The 13,148-nt window shown below is 40.3% G+C and overlaps 1 protein-coding gene across 1 annotated transcript in view; it reads left to right on the plus strand.

Moving 5' to 3' along the window:
• Window positions 1-670: 670 nt before the first annotated feature.
• nxn (nucleoredoxin) overlaps window positions 671-13,148 on the plus strand; it is a 28,679-nt gene continuing 16,201 nt past the window's right edge. The window contains exon 1 of the mRNA XM_052078199.1: window positions 671-1,174. Within this exon, the coding sequence (XP_051934159.1) occupies window positions 866-1,174 (309 nt within the window). The 5' untranslated portion in view covers window positions 671-865. The remainder of the gene's footprint in view (window positions 1,175-13,148) is intronic.

Consider the following 13,148-nt stretch of genomic DNA (forward strand, 5'->3'; position numbering starts at 1 on the left):
ATTGGCTGGCAACCGGTTCAAGGTGTCCCCCGCCTACTGCCCAAAGACAGCTGGGATAGGCTCCAGCATCCCATCCCCCCGCGATCCATGTGAGGATAAAGATTGATGGATGGATGAGAAAATTGATGGATGGATGGATACTAATCATCATACGAAGATAAAGTACCGTAATTAAATATTAATAATTTGTAATGGGTATTAATTTGAAAATAAACCTACACTACCACTGGAAGGACCTCCCACTGAACATTCGGCAAGCCTCCTGGCTGCCCATCTTCAAAACCCTCCTCAAAACTCTCTTGTATTCTTTGGCATTCGACTCAGCATGACTTAGATTTGTTCTTGGTTTTATTGTTTGGTGCTTTCTACCACCTTTATTACCGATTTGTCTTACTGTTTATTGTGCATGTTAAATTGCTCCATGCACAGCACTTTGCAAGCAGCGATGGCTGTTTGAAAGTGCTCGATAAATACAGTTGACTTGACTTGATTTGACCAGCAAGGTGTGACACGATCCTGTAACTGAATTTAGAACAAACAATAATTATAACAAGTATTGTTCTTTCTCCAGCCATGGAAATCTAATTGTAATTGTAATAAAATCTAATTGTAATTTGAGTACGGGATATCGACACTTAGTATCGATTTTGCCACACTACTAACGAGACGGATTTAAGTGCAGTACATTCCTGTGCACGGCGCCCGCGGACCAAGACTCACAGGCGGTGGAGATTCACCGCGACGCCTCGCTCGCAGGGGGCCGGGAGGAGCTCACCCCAAAGACATAACTCACCTCGGACCGCGTGAGTAAGGCGAGGGGAATCGTCAGCCACTTATCCGTGGTTTGGGGGCCAGGGGAGCGGAGATGTCGGAGCTTCTGCTGAACGTGCTTGGGGAGCGGCTCGTCAACCGCGAGAAAGCCGAGGTGGACGTGCAGGCGCTGAGTGAGCGGTTGTCGCTGCTCGGCCTGTTCTTTGGCTGCGGCCTGAACGCGCCGTGTCGGGTGTTCAACGGCAGCCTGTGCGACTTCTACGGCCGCTTCAAGCAGACTTCGGAACACCGAGACAAGCTGGAGGTAGTGTTCGTCTCCTCGGACCAGGAGCAGAAGCAGTGGCAGGACTTTCTGCAGGAGATGCCCTGGCCCGCCTTGCCCTTCAAAGACAGACACAAAAAGGTAAGAAGTGGTACATTTACAGGCGTAGGTGCCATCATTTGGATGTCCCATTTACAAAATGTCTTGTCTCCACCCCGGTCTAATTAAAACTTCTCCAATTCATTTCGAAACAAGAAACATTGAAAAGCTCAGATTTCTTCTTCTCCCTCACCATCAAGTGTATTTTCTTTATATGTTGTAGTCATTTAAATATATACTGTGTATGTATGTGTGTGTGTGTGTAGTGTTTGTGTTGTTATATATATAATATTTGTGTGTGTGCTGTATATATTGTGCGGAACTGTGGTTAGGTACACTAAGCACTCAGCTACAGTAGTTCATTGACCTGCATATTATATATATTATTATATACATTATTTTTTTTGAAAAATGCAATGGTTACTCCTTTGTTCACAATTACGGTTTACTTCAATTGAATATAAATAAATAATAAACTAAACTGCCATAATGACAACAAAGAGAGAATAGGAGGCCATCATATGCTCAAATGCAATAAGGCCCATACGATTTTTTTTTTACTATTTACCCTAAAGGATTACATCATCGAATAAAAAAGATACTTTATTATATGTAAATGCTAGTATAGCTGAAACACATTTATATCAAATACTTGAACTGTCCTTTTTCCAATGTCGGGTATAAGTGGTAGAAGTAGGAACTGTGTGTATTTTCAGCTACTCCTTATTTTTTATATACAGTTAAATTATATGTTTTTTATTAAGTGTATCTTCCCTTATCTGACACTGCAAAGTTGTTAAGTCATTGTTGTGTTATTGTTTGACTTGGAAGCAGTAACACCTCCACCACCGCCGACTTATTATTGAATTTGTAAGAAATATCTGGCTTTTCGATAGAGGAATCATTATCGAAGGATGGAGACGGTCTGCATCGCTCTGCGTGTGTGTGTGTGTGTGGGTTTAAGTTGCCTTTGTTGTAAACAAATGTAGCAGTCAGCAGTATTTCAAACATGAGACATGTCCACAGCATGTGGTACATCAATTTCAACCCCCTTCATCAACATACGTTATGCACATTACATTTTATTGAAATGCACTTGTGCTTCGTGTGTGTGATTTTTAGTTCTCGCTGCAGCATTCCAGCCCGCCAGTTAAGGCCACATCTTCTTATATAAATAAAAAATCGTTCTTACTTGGAGTTTTTAATCATCTGTACTTGACTTTATATGGATATTTTAAATATATTTTAAAATATAATACATTGAGTATGTTAATGACACATTTGTATGTTATTTTTAAAATGCATTAAAACATGTATGGGCATTTAAAATGTGTATATTTAAAACTTTTTATTTAATACAAGATAAATCAGTCACTTGGTTGGAGTTTTTTGAAACTTAGTTTTTGTGAAAATGTAGATTTTTTTCACAAATATTGTATTCAAATGCAATTATTACAAAAAAGGTTTTATAATGTAATGTAATTATTATTAAACTGTCTGCATCATTTTTACTTTTTATGTACTTTTTTAAACTTGCAGCATTTTTTCAATTTTATTTGTCATTTTTGTGAGTGTAATAAAATAGTTCATTTAACATGTGTTACAGTAGTTTCTTGTTTTAATCAATTGTTTTTTTAATTATTTAAAAAAGGACAAATATTTTTCAAGCCTCTATTTGATTTGTTTATTGGATTTTTTGAATAAAAATAATAATGAAATAATAGTTTCTGTTATATTTCAGATACATTATACTTTCTTCATTGAAACTAATTTATTTAATTTTGTTTGATTTTTTTTGCTTCTGTAAAAAGTATTCTCCTGAATGAATAAATGCATGAAGATAATATAAGGGTGGCACGGTGATTGACTGGTTAGCATGTCCGCCTCACAGTGCGGAGGTGCAGGCTTTGATTCCTGTGTGGAGTTTGCAAGTCACCCCATGCGTGCCTGTGTGAGTTTTCTCCGGGTACTCCAGTTTCCTCCCACATTCCAAAAACATACATGGCAGGTTCATGAAACACTCTATATTGGCCTCAGGTGTGATTGTGACCGTGAATGTTTGTTCGTCTCTGTGTGCCCCGAGATCGATTGGCAACCAGTTGCGAAGACAGCTGGGATAGGCTCCAGCACACCTGCGACCCTCTTGAAGAAAAATGGTTTCATATAATGTAATGTAATATATTTTAGAATTTATTTTTGTTTGTTTATTGCCAAATGTCCGTTTATGGTCATTTGTGTAAAGTTCAGATGAAGTCTCCATTTCGGCAGTCCTCTGGTGCCGTTAAGATAAGAAACCCTTTATTTGTCTCACAATGGAAAAAATTCCCAATGGAGAAATTCCCAATTTACAGCAGCAAAATTATGAAAGGGAGAGGTAGAAGAACAAAAAGTATATACATACTGTAAGTATAAATGATGAACTATAGATAGAAGCATATTAAAAATGGGTGAGTGGGGGTGAGTGAGTGTCCAGGTTTTCAGGTCTGTCTACTCAATAGCCTGACAGCAGTGCAATAAAATAAAGTGTGTGCTATTAACAGAACCAGTCTGAGGTTGCTGTTGTTGACCCAGTGGTCATGTGACCACCTCAGGCCTCCAGCCAGAATCTCTGTTTTTTGCTGCTCAGCTCCAGCGCAGCGATTTGTCTTCTATTGTTCACACCATCGCCCAGCACCCCCCTTTTGGAATCCCACACTGTACCTCCTCTTCCTGCTGTGGGCCCTACCCTCACTATCTCCGCCCCCCTCTCCCCCTGGAAGGTTATCTGGGGTTATTCATCCATGCCTTCTCACTACAGGAAACATTAGTTCAGTATGTTTACATGCAGTGAAGAAAATCGTACTTGTGCACCGATTGAGACCAGGTTTAAAAATGCATTTCAACTGGGATTTGGCACCATGAGATTTGGTTAGCATGTTCATCATGAGTGGCTCGACATCAAGGTTTCAAAAAGCCATGTGTGAAACCACACAGGAAGTCAGCCTTTTTCTTTGAAGTTGCCAAATTAGCGTCATTTTGGCTATTTCCTTGAGTCCTTCACAGATTGACTCGACAGAGAAAATGATTTTGTCCAATCGCTTTCAAATATGTCACACGTTCATTCTAGGAAGATCGATGATGCCAAATTATGAGGGATTTTTGTCATTGTATGTCTAGCGGTCTAATTTAATGACTTGTCATCGAACTTGAAACTGGTTCAGTTAAAAAAAGAAATGATCTCCTGAAACCTGTTTGACGTAGCAACATGAACGTTGGAAGACATAATGCATCTATCATGAGTAAGACCACAAAAAAGTTTGAAGAAGCCATGATTAAAAACACACACGAAGTTGGCCATTTTGGTTGGCACTGGGAAAGAATGTGAATCTGGTGCAACAGGAGAAGCATTTTAAAACGGTACACATACGTACGATAGTTTCTATCCTTAACACACTGGAAAAGTGTCAGGTCTCTACTAAAGTAGTTGGTGATTTCCTGTTCACAAACTATTGTATCTATTTTATTTTCCTGTTTCGTTCATGTTAGGAGCCGCGATGGCCATTGCTCATCATGTCGTGTGTACATATGTGCGCGTACGGTCATGGTTTGATCATGGGGGTTGGTTGTTTGAAAAGTAGATCTTTGGTCAAAAAAGGTGTGGCACCTCGTGGAGTAGAGATTTTGTCTGATTGATACCAAATTTAAACCACATGTACGGCGTGAAAACTAAATTGAAATTGGGACGATTCTGATTTTTCAATGTTTGTGTGCCAAGCATGGCAACAAAGTTAGACGACTTTCCAGAGTAGATGAAACGAGCACTTGATTTTTTTAAATTTCTAATTCAGACCCCAAAATCAGTTTGACATGCCAACATGAACTTTGGTAGACATTTCTATCATGAATAGACTCACTAAAAATATCTCAATAAGCTATGCCCGAAAACACAGTCTGCCATTTTGGTTTTTAGATGTCCATTTTTGGGACTCTTTCGAAAACAAAACTGTCCAGGAGACTCTGCTACCAAATTTGACCCACGTATGTTAGTCAGATGTGTGACAACATTGTTGTCATTAGAGAGAGCGGGAAAAGCTTTTTTTCTTGCTGGCGCTGTCTTGACATGATGGATTCATTCTTTTGGAGTGTCACGTGTGAATCAATGAGAAGCCGCGGCCAATGGAACGGCTGCTGCATTTGGTGCTTTCATCTGGGCACTCGGCAAAAGAAAGGGAGTTCTTGTTCAAGTTTGGCCCACTGGACGTGCATTGTGCTGGCACAAGCACCGGCCCGCATGGGACCATCATGGGGGCTCAAGGAGGGCCAAGTGCACTGCAGCATGGCCACAGTGCCCGAGTAGAAGCGGCTCTAGTTTGTATGTTTGTTATAAAAAAGTAAGTAAGTAAGATATCCTTTATTCGTCCCACACTGGGGAAATTTACAGCCTCCAGCAGCAAGAATGTATGTAGAAAGAAGAAAGAGAAAAAAACAACAAACATCTTTCAATTAAATGCAATATGAACACAAAATGGATAAATCGCAGTACTATTTACAATTTTCCTTCACAAAAAAAAGCAGATAATAATCCCGTCAAAAATGTTCACTGTTTTCTTGGTCATTATTTTTATAAAACACACACACGCACACACTCATTGCATTCTTATGCGCATTTGAGTTTGCATCATTGAATGTAGCCATGTAGCATGAGATAAACTGACGCCTTTGCAGAATCCGAGTAGTTTAATGTAAATGTTCCTAGTGTGTGTGTGTGCGTGTGTGTGTGTGCGTGCGTGCGTGGTCCAGATAACGTTATTCTCTGGGTTGGCCTTGCGTGAGCTAATGCAGTAAACAGCTGAAGAAGATGCGCTAACAAGAAGTCTTAACCCCCCCCCCCCCCCTCCCCCTCAGATGACTGGCTGATGTGTCATTCAATGAATGCTTTGGCTCCATTTGCCAGTGTTTTGTGGTAACTGCGACAGTGCACAATTGAAATCAGCAGAATGACATGGCGTAATCCACTGAAGAAAACAAATCGGTGCCACACAGGAGTGCAACGCAATGTACAGATACATGTCATGTCATATAATTAATGCGGTCGCTCCTCTAGTCAGCTATTCATAAAAAAACATTCATTGCCTTGCACAATAGAAATCAACATAATGACTCCAAAAAAAAGGGTAAAAATTGTCCCGGTCAGGCACAAGTGCAATGTACATGTCATATGATGAATGTATACTCTGGAACTCACTCCCACTCGCCATCCGAAATATTGATTCTCTTCCCACATTCAAATCACATCTCAAAACCCACCTATTTAAAATCGCATACTCAGTTTAAATTCATCTCTCCTTGTATTATTTATCATTTTATTTGTAGTTTTATTGTTCTTGTTTTGATTGTAAAGTGTCCTTGAGTGTTTTGAAATGTATTATTATAATTATATTATTATTGTACACCCCTTGACAGTTGATCATCATAATCGCCACTGTACACAATATAAATAAACAGGATGACCGGAAATAATCCACGAAAAAAAAGAGAGCCTATATGGGTGAGCGCCATGTTGTCATGTCATAGATGATGTCTTAGGTTTTCTTACTGGTTATTCATGATGACTTTCACTATGGACTACCAAATCAACATAAATTTATTTGGGCCATAAAATGTGCATGTGCCTATTCGAAATTGTGTTGAAACTTTGCATTAAACATTTGAAAGTGGAGGAAATGGCTGGCAAGTCCCTGGAGCCGACCCCCTGCCGAGTCTCCTTTCCCGTTTCGTCGGGGGCTAATCGTCACTTCGATTGGTCTTTTCTCGCCCAATCTGTTCACACGCCATAGCAATGGGGCGGCCATGTTGAATGAAAGGCTTTCAGCTTAAGCCTTTTGTAAGAATTACCGCCGTCCTCATCCTCCAAGGACTCACGCACACACAAGCATCCAGCCAATTAGAGATGGTCGCACCACCAAAGAGAGATTAACTAACACGCGCACTCAAATGCATACACATAGTTTATTACTCTGCTGAATTACATGATGACGTCTTCAGTATGACCAATAGGTGAATGAAGTTTTGATCAATGAGGCGATTCATTCTAACCGAGATCTTGCCGTATGGAAATGAACCAAACAAATCTACAAAGGCCAAGTCCACGGGATGCTTTTGCAGTTTGGTGGCTCACCCGGTTCTCACTCATCACCTGCTCATGTTGATAGCATAGCTGTGTTGGTCACGGCAGGTGTGCTCTTCTGCTCTGATGATAACGATAACTTCTGCAGTGACCGCAGTGCGACATCATCCTGCGCGCTCATATTTAATCACAGCTAAATGCTCTGGTGCACATGAACTCCTGCAGGAATAAAAAGGATTAACAGGGCGAAAGCCTCAAAATGTTTCATGTGAGGAATGTTGGCCTTTTTCCTCCAATTCCATCTATTATGTGAAGTCAGGCAAATGTTGGCTTTGACTGGCAGTAACCCCTTACACACTGGCCAACTACCACCTTTTTAGTGGTTCACTGTTGTGTGCTTAAGGCACCAATGCACAATAAGGAAGTTAGTTTATATTGGTGCACAATATATATATATATGTACTGTACCTGTACATATACATATATATACATGTATATGAATTGCACAAGTGTGCACACTTATAACTGTCATTTAAAGTGCCTCTAATTAGTCCCAAATAAAATTCTGGTGTTCGAGGTTCATTTTGATCTCATTTTTTTGTATATACCATGAAAACAGCGTCGAGACTTATGCACACTGGAGTTCCACTTGTGCACCGTAGTCATTCCACTATTGCGCTGAATTGCGTTACAAATGGGGACAAAGAGGCCAGCATACTGTAGTTAAAATGGATCTTTTTGGACCTCTGTAGTCGTCAATGGCAGTGAATGAGTTTTAAATGGCTTTTCATTTGCCGTCGCTGACACCAGCCAGATACTGCAAAACTAGAACACAGCAAAATCCCGCTTCACTGAGTCCTTTCCTCAAGACTCGGGCAGATAGAGAGCGAAGCTCTTGCATTGTGGCAATCTGGTGGACAGGCGATGGAAAAAAGGGGTTTCTATTGGAGCTGGATTCTCTGCAAGTTGGGTCAGTTTCATCAAAGGTGTTTTTGTCACTTCCCTTGTTGCTTCAGGTGTGTAAAGGAAAGACGTCATCATCATCAAGATGTTCTTCCTGTGGCGCAACCTTAGTGATGGTGTATGTTTATGTAGTCATACTGTCATTTCCCTTAGCCAAGAGATAGGGAGGGCCATGTAACCCATTTTGTGTTTTTTCGACAAAAGCACGTTCTTTTCGAGCCAAGTTAAACACGGTCATTTGGCGGGGGACTTTAAAGCTAAAAAAAGTAGTGCGTCTTAATTTAATGTGTGTGCCGAGATACCACATTCGACAGAGGCAGACCATGCACTTTCTTGGAACATTAACTCGTGCAAACTCTGGCTTGAACACAAAAATCTGCAAAACACATTTGGTCAGTTGATCTTCTAGGTCTGCTGTTTCATTTTTTTCCCTCCATTTTGGGAATTTTGAGTTGCTTTTGACTTTTAAATCCAAGTCTAACATTTTTAATCAGGCGGATCTGAAAACCCATAGAGTCACATGATTTACCCTTTGTGCTTGTTCTCTGAAGTGCACAAATGAGAAGAAGCGTTTTTTTTATCCTTGAATCACATTTTTGTGTGTTCACGATGTGTAACCACCATATAAATATATACATTTTGATTTCATTTGGATGTTTGTTTCGAACCAGCATGAGACAATAAATTACCAGATTTGGATGACACTTGGTCTGAACAAAGTACTAATTGATTAACTTTTGATTTGTGAAAGGATTTAACATGGATGAATTTAGTTTATTTAGTTTATATTAATTAAATTTAATTGAATAATATAAAAAATATTTTTATCACGTATTTGTATCCTTAAATCTGTTTCCTTTTAATATTTTCCTTGTTTGCTTTAATCTGTCTAGATTTGAATGAAATTGGATCTGTAGCATGAAGTTGAATCATATTCGGTTGTTTTGTAGAGATAATGACACTTACAGGCAGGGGAATTTGATTAAATAATGAAACCCTCAGAGATCTTTTGTACTACTTTCATGTACTCATTCAACATTTCTACGAACAAAGGACAAGAAACAATGAACGCTTTATCTAAGATGGTATCTTTACACATCCTTGAGTGAAACACGCCGGCGTTTATTCTTGATGGAGTGATTCTGACGATGCTGTTGGCACGCGGTCGAGCCGACGACTGAGAGGCAACATCCTGGCATTTTGTGCGAGGCGAGCAGCTGTAAGCGGACGCTGGATATAATTGCTGCCGCATGCCCGTTTAGTCGACAACTTTGCACTGCAGCTGTCTCTTTTGTCTGTACAAAGCATTGTTGACTTGGAGGTCTTTTTTTATTTCTTATTTATTTATTTTTGCGAAGTCCAACCTACTTAGCAAGATGTTCCTCCGATCTTAAAACTTTTACAGTTTTCATTTCATATGAGCACAAAATCTGGAATCATAATATTTGTCACTCCCCCAGAGTCGTTTCTTCTTCTTCTTCTTAGTGACACAAAGAGGACGGCACGAGCAAAGTGGGTCAGGTTTCTGTCGCATGTACTGCCATTTTCACATCTCTTCTGTGTGTGATTGGCAGATCAAAAAGCAGCCATTAAGCTATCAATTATCCGATTAAGACAACCCATAAGTGAAGTGTTTATAGTTTATTCGGTGAGGCTTGACCAGAGGGAGTATGAGGGCGTGTCTGCTTTTATTTTAGAGCTGATCTAATTAGTCGTGACTTTTGACAAGTGTGGATTTAGGGGTGGGTGAAATATATTATCAATGATATCATCAACGTTGCTTTTTTTGAGTCTTGTTACTGTCTCAAAAGAAACACAAATGGTTCACTGATTGACTAGAAATGTGAAAATTGGCTAAAAGATAGATAGATTTATGCCACTCTTTTACTTCTAGGTCTTAACCCCCCCGTAACTCATTATTGACCCATGAGAACCAGAGCAAATTTATTCAATGGCCTCAACATTTGTTCAAGCTCTATCTAACCTTGTGGAGCTGACTTGTTGGAATTTTGTATTTTAATGCTCTGCCCCAATGCAATAACGAAAATTCAAATATTTGGCAATTTAGTGCCACCCATCCGTCAACTACAAAAGGTTCAAAAATCTCAACACATGGCACCACACACATTAAAGATTTTCTTCCACTCACTGATGTCCTCAGAAACAGAAATCACACGTGAACTCTCAAAAATGTTGAAGAGATGCTGCAGGGACATCGATTCTGAAAAGGACCGGAGGCGGAGCGTTTGTAAGAGGGCCATGTCGGCAAGAAAAGACTTGCTTTGAAAAATACATTGCGTCTGAGGAACACGCGTTCATAGAAAAAAAAGACGTTGGCCATGACATATTTGGTTTTATTTACTACCGCTTCCAAGAACAACCCGATTGTCTTTGTGTGTACTGGGCCTAAGTCAAACTGGCTTTGGGGCAGAATTTTCAAAACACTTCCAGGATTTGCCACGAAGAGTCATTTTAATGACATCCTTCACCCACATCATGGAATGACCAAAAGTGAAACTGCCTTCGGGGCTGAATGGTAATTGTAGCCCATGTGAGGAGGGGACTCTCCCAAGCTAAAAATGGTTGACTGGAGCAACCCTGCCTCTTGTTCTTGTTCTGCTTGCTGTACTTCTGCTCTGCTTAATTCTGCATGGTGTCAAGATCCACTTGGAAAACGTCATTAGTGCTAAGTGGGGTGGGGGTGTTTAATCATTAGCCGAGAGGAGGAAGTGGTGGTGAGATGAGCTTTTGTGCTTTTTCCAGGTGACGTCTGGCAGGAAGTGTGTGTGTGTGTGGGGGGGGGGGGGGGGGCTGTGAGCGCATTGTTGCGGAATGCTGTTCTCCCGGAGCGCCTCATCAAGATCCCACCATGCTGAAAGAAAGACCCCCAGGGGAGAGGTGGGGGCTCTTTATTGAGCATCAATGCAGAGATTGACTTCAGTGTGGAAATTTACCAGAGCAGGCTGCTACGTGGGATCGTATTATAATGTCTGCGTGGAGCAGCTACAGACTCATTACCCCAAGTTCTTGCCGCTGGCCCTTGTTCCTCTTCAAAACATTTCATGTTTTTAATCATGAGGTGGCTTGACGTTTGATAGAAGTGTGACGGGCAGCTGCCCTGTTTTATTTGATAATTTTATATAGCAGCATGACTGGATACATTTCTCATTTGATATAGGTCTGCCAAATGTCACTTCAAAATAAAGTGAGAAAAGTTAAGCGGTCATAGTATGTTATAGAGTAACTGAATATATCATGATCATGGTATAAAATGGTCGATATTATTATAGACAATGTTTCCGTATTGCCCATCTCTCATCATGTAAGTCTGAAAAGCTCTGTACAAGCTCTCATTTTTCTTGCAAGGATGAACAAGAGAGAAAACGTTGGTGTTCGCCTTGAGCAATTGTATTTTTGTGATCACAAGGTTCATGTTTAGTATAAGAGTGACAGCTGCTCCCATGATGAGCGGAAGACTGTGTTACATTCCTTGCATGTGCTATGATTGGCTGGCAACCGGTTCAGGGTGTCCCCCGCCTACTGCCCGAAGACAGCTGGCATAGGCTCCGGCACGCTCTGCGACCCTTGTGAGGATAAAACGGTTCATAAAATGGATGGATGGATGGATGCATGTGCGATGTCAAAGTTCTCTGCTTTCTTGCCAGGAATAACTTCAAATGTCTATTTCTGTAGTAACATGTGTCTTCCTTGTCTGTCACTATAGTTTTGTAGATTAAAAAAAAATGATACATAATATCATGATCATATTATCATATTACATATTATAATAAAACATATTACATCGGTGTCAGGTTCAAAACGAAACAAATCCTCATCATAATGGCCATCCTCATGGCCATTATGTCCAACCAACCCCAATACACGGTTGTCTTGTTTGGCTCTGTTCTGCTCAGCAGGATGTGTATATTCCGGCAAAAAAAAACACCATGTTCCTGCTCGTAAGCATTACATCGAGTGCCACTCAACAGTCTGCCAGCAGTGCTCAATCCTATTAGTGTGGAACAGCAACCAATTAGATCCGCTTCACATTCGGGCGCTACCTCTGTATAACGTCACTGGTATGGTGTGACTTTGAACAGGCGACAGCAAGAGCACAATGGACCCCCAAAATGTAGAACAACTTTGTTTATGGTGTCATGTTGCTATGCCAATGGAATGTTTTATTGGAGAAGTTGTAGTCTGCAAGTCGGTTAATGTTTGTCATGTTTGCATGTATATTCGGTATTGGTACAGGAGCTTACAATTTTTTTTTTACTTGGAAAACACATTTTCTTTCTAGTTTATTTCTCACAAGAAAAAGAAGATATGCAATGCACTGCACAAGGTCGTCCGGGAGTTGTCTACATTTAATTGGAATGGGGAGTACCGGTACACAAAATGAACTTGGCTAGTAATGATTGAGGCGAAGTTGCATAGAAACATGGAATACAGTACACGAGGTCTTCTGACCAACACTGCTGATGCTGCCACACTTATAACTTGTAACAAGAAGCCGCCTGGCAAACACAAACATACAAATTGTTTACTGGGAACTGTGTTTTTCTGGGTGTTTCCAAAACACCCAGAGTTGTACATTCATCCACGTTTTTTTTTTAAATTCGCTGTAATTATGGTATTGTTTTACTACTGTTAGCGTAGGTTAGTGATGCACTCTTGTGCCCCCTGTCTTCTTTTTTAAAGAATGGTGGAGAGTAGTTGAAACACAAGTAGGTGTGTGTGTGTGCACATACACACATACATTTATGTATGAATATACATTTATGTATGTGTGCGTGTATGTATATGAATATATAAAACGTGCATAAGTAAAACTGGCCTCTGAGGATAATTGACAAGTCTCTAGTACGTTTTTCTAGCCTCCTTTAGGTCATGCTGTATTTACATTTTGCGGGGCAAAATGAGCGTATTTCAGGGATATATTTCTTT

Source organism: Hippocampus zosterae, chromosome 10 (assembly GCF_025434085.1).
Source record: "Hippocampus zosterae strain Florida chromosome 10, ASM2543408v3, whole genome shotgun sequence".
In the NCBI taxonomy this organism is placed as follows: domain Eukaryota; kingdom Metazoa; phylum Chordata; class Actinopteri; order Syngnathiformes; family Syngnathidae; genus Hippocampus; species Hippocampus zosterae.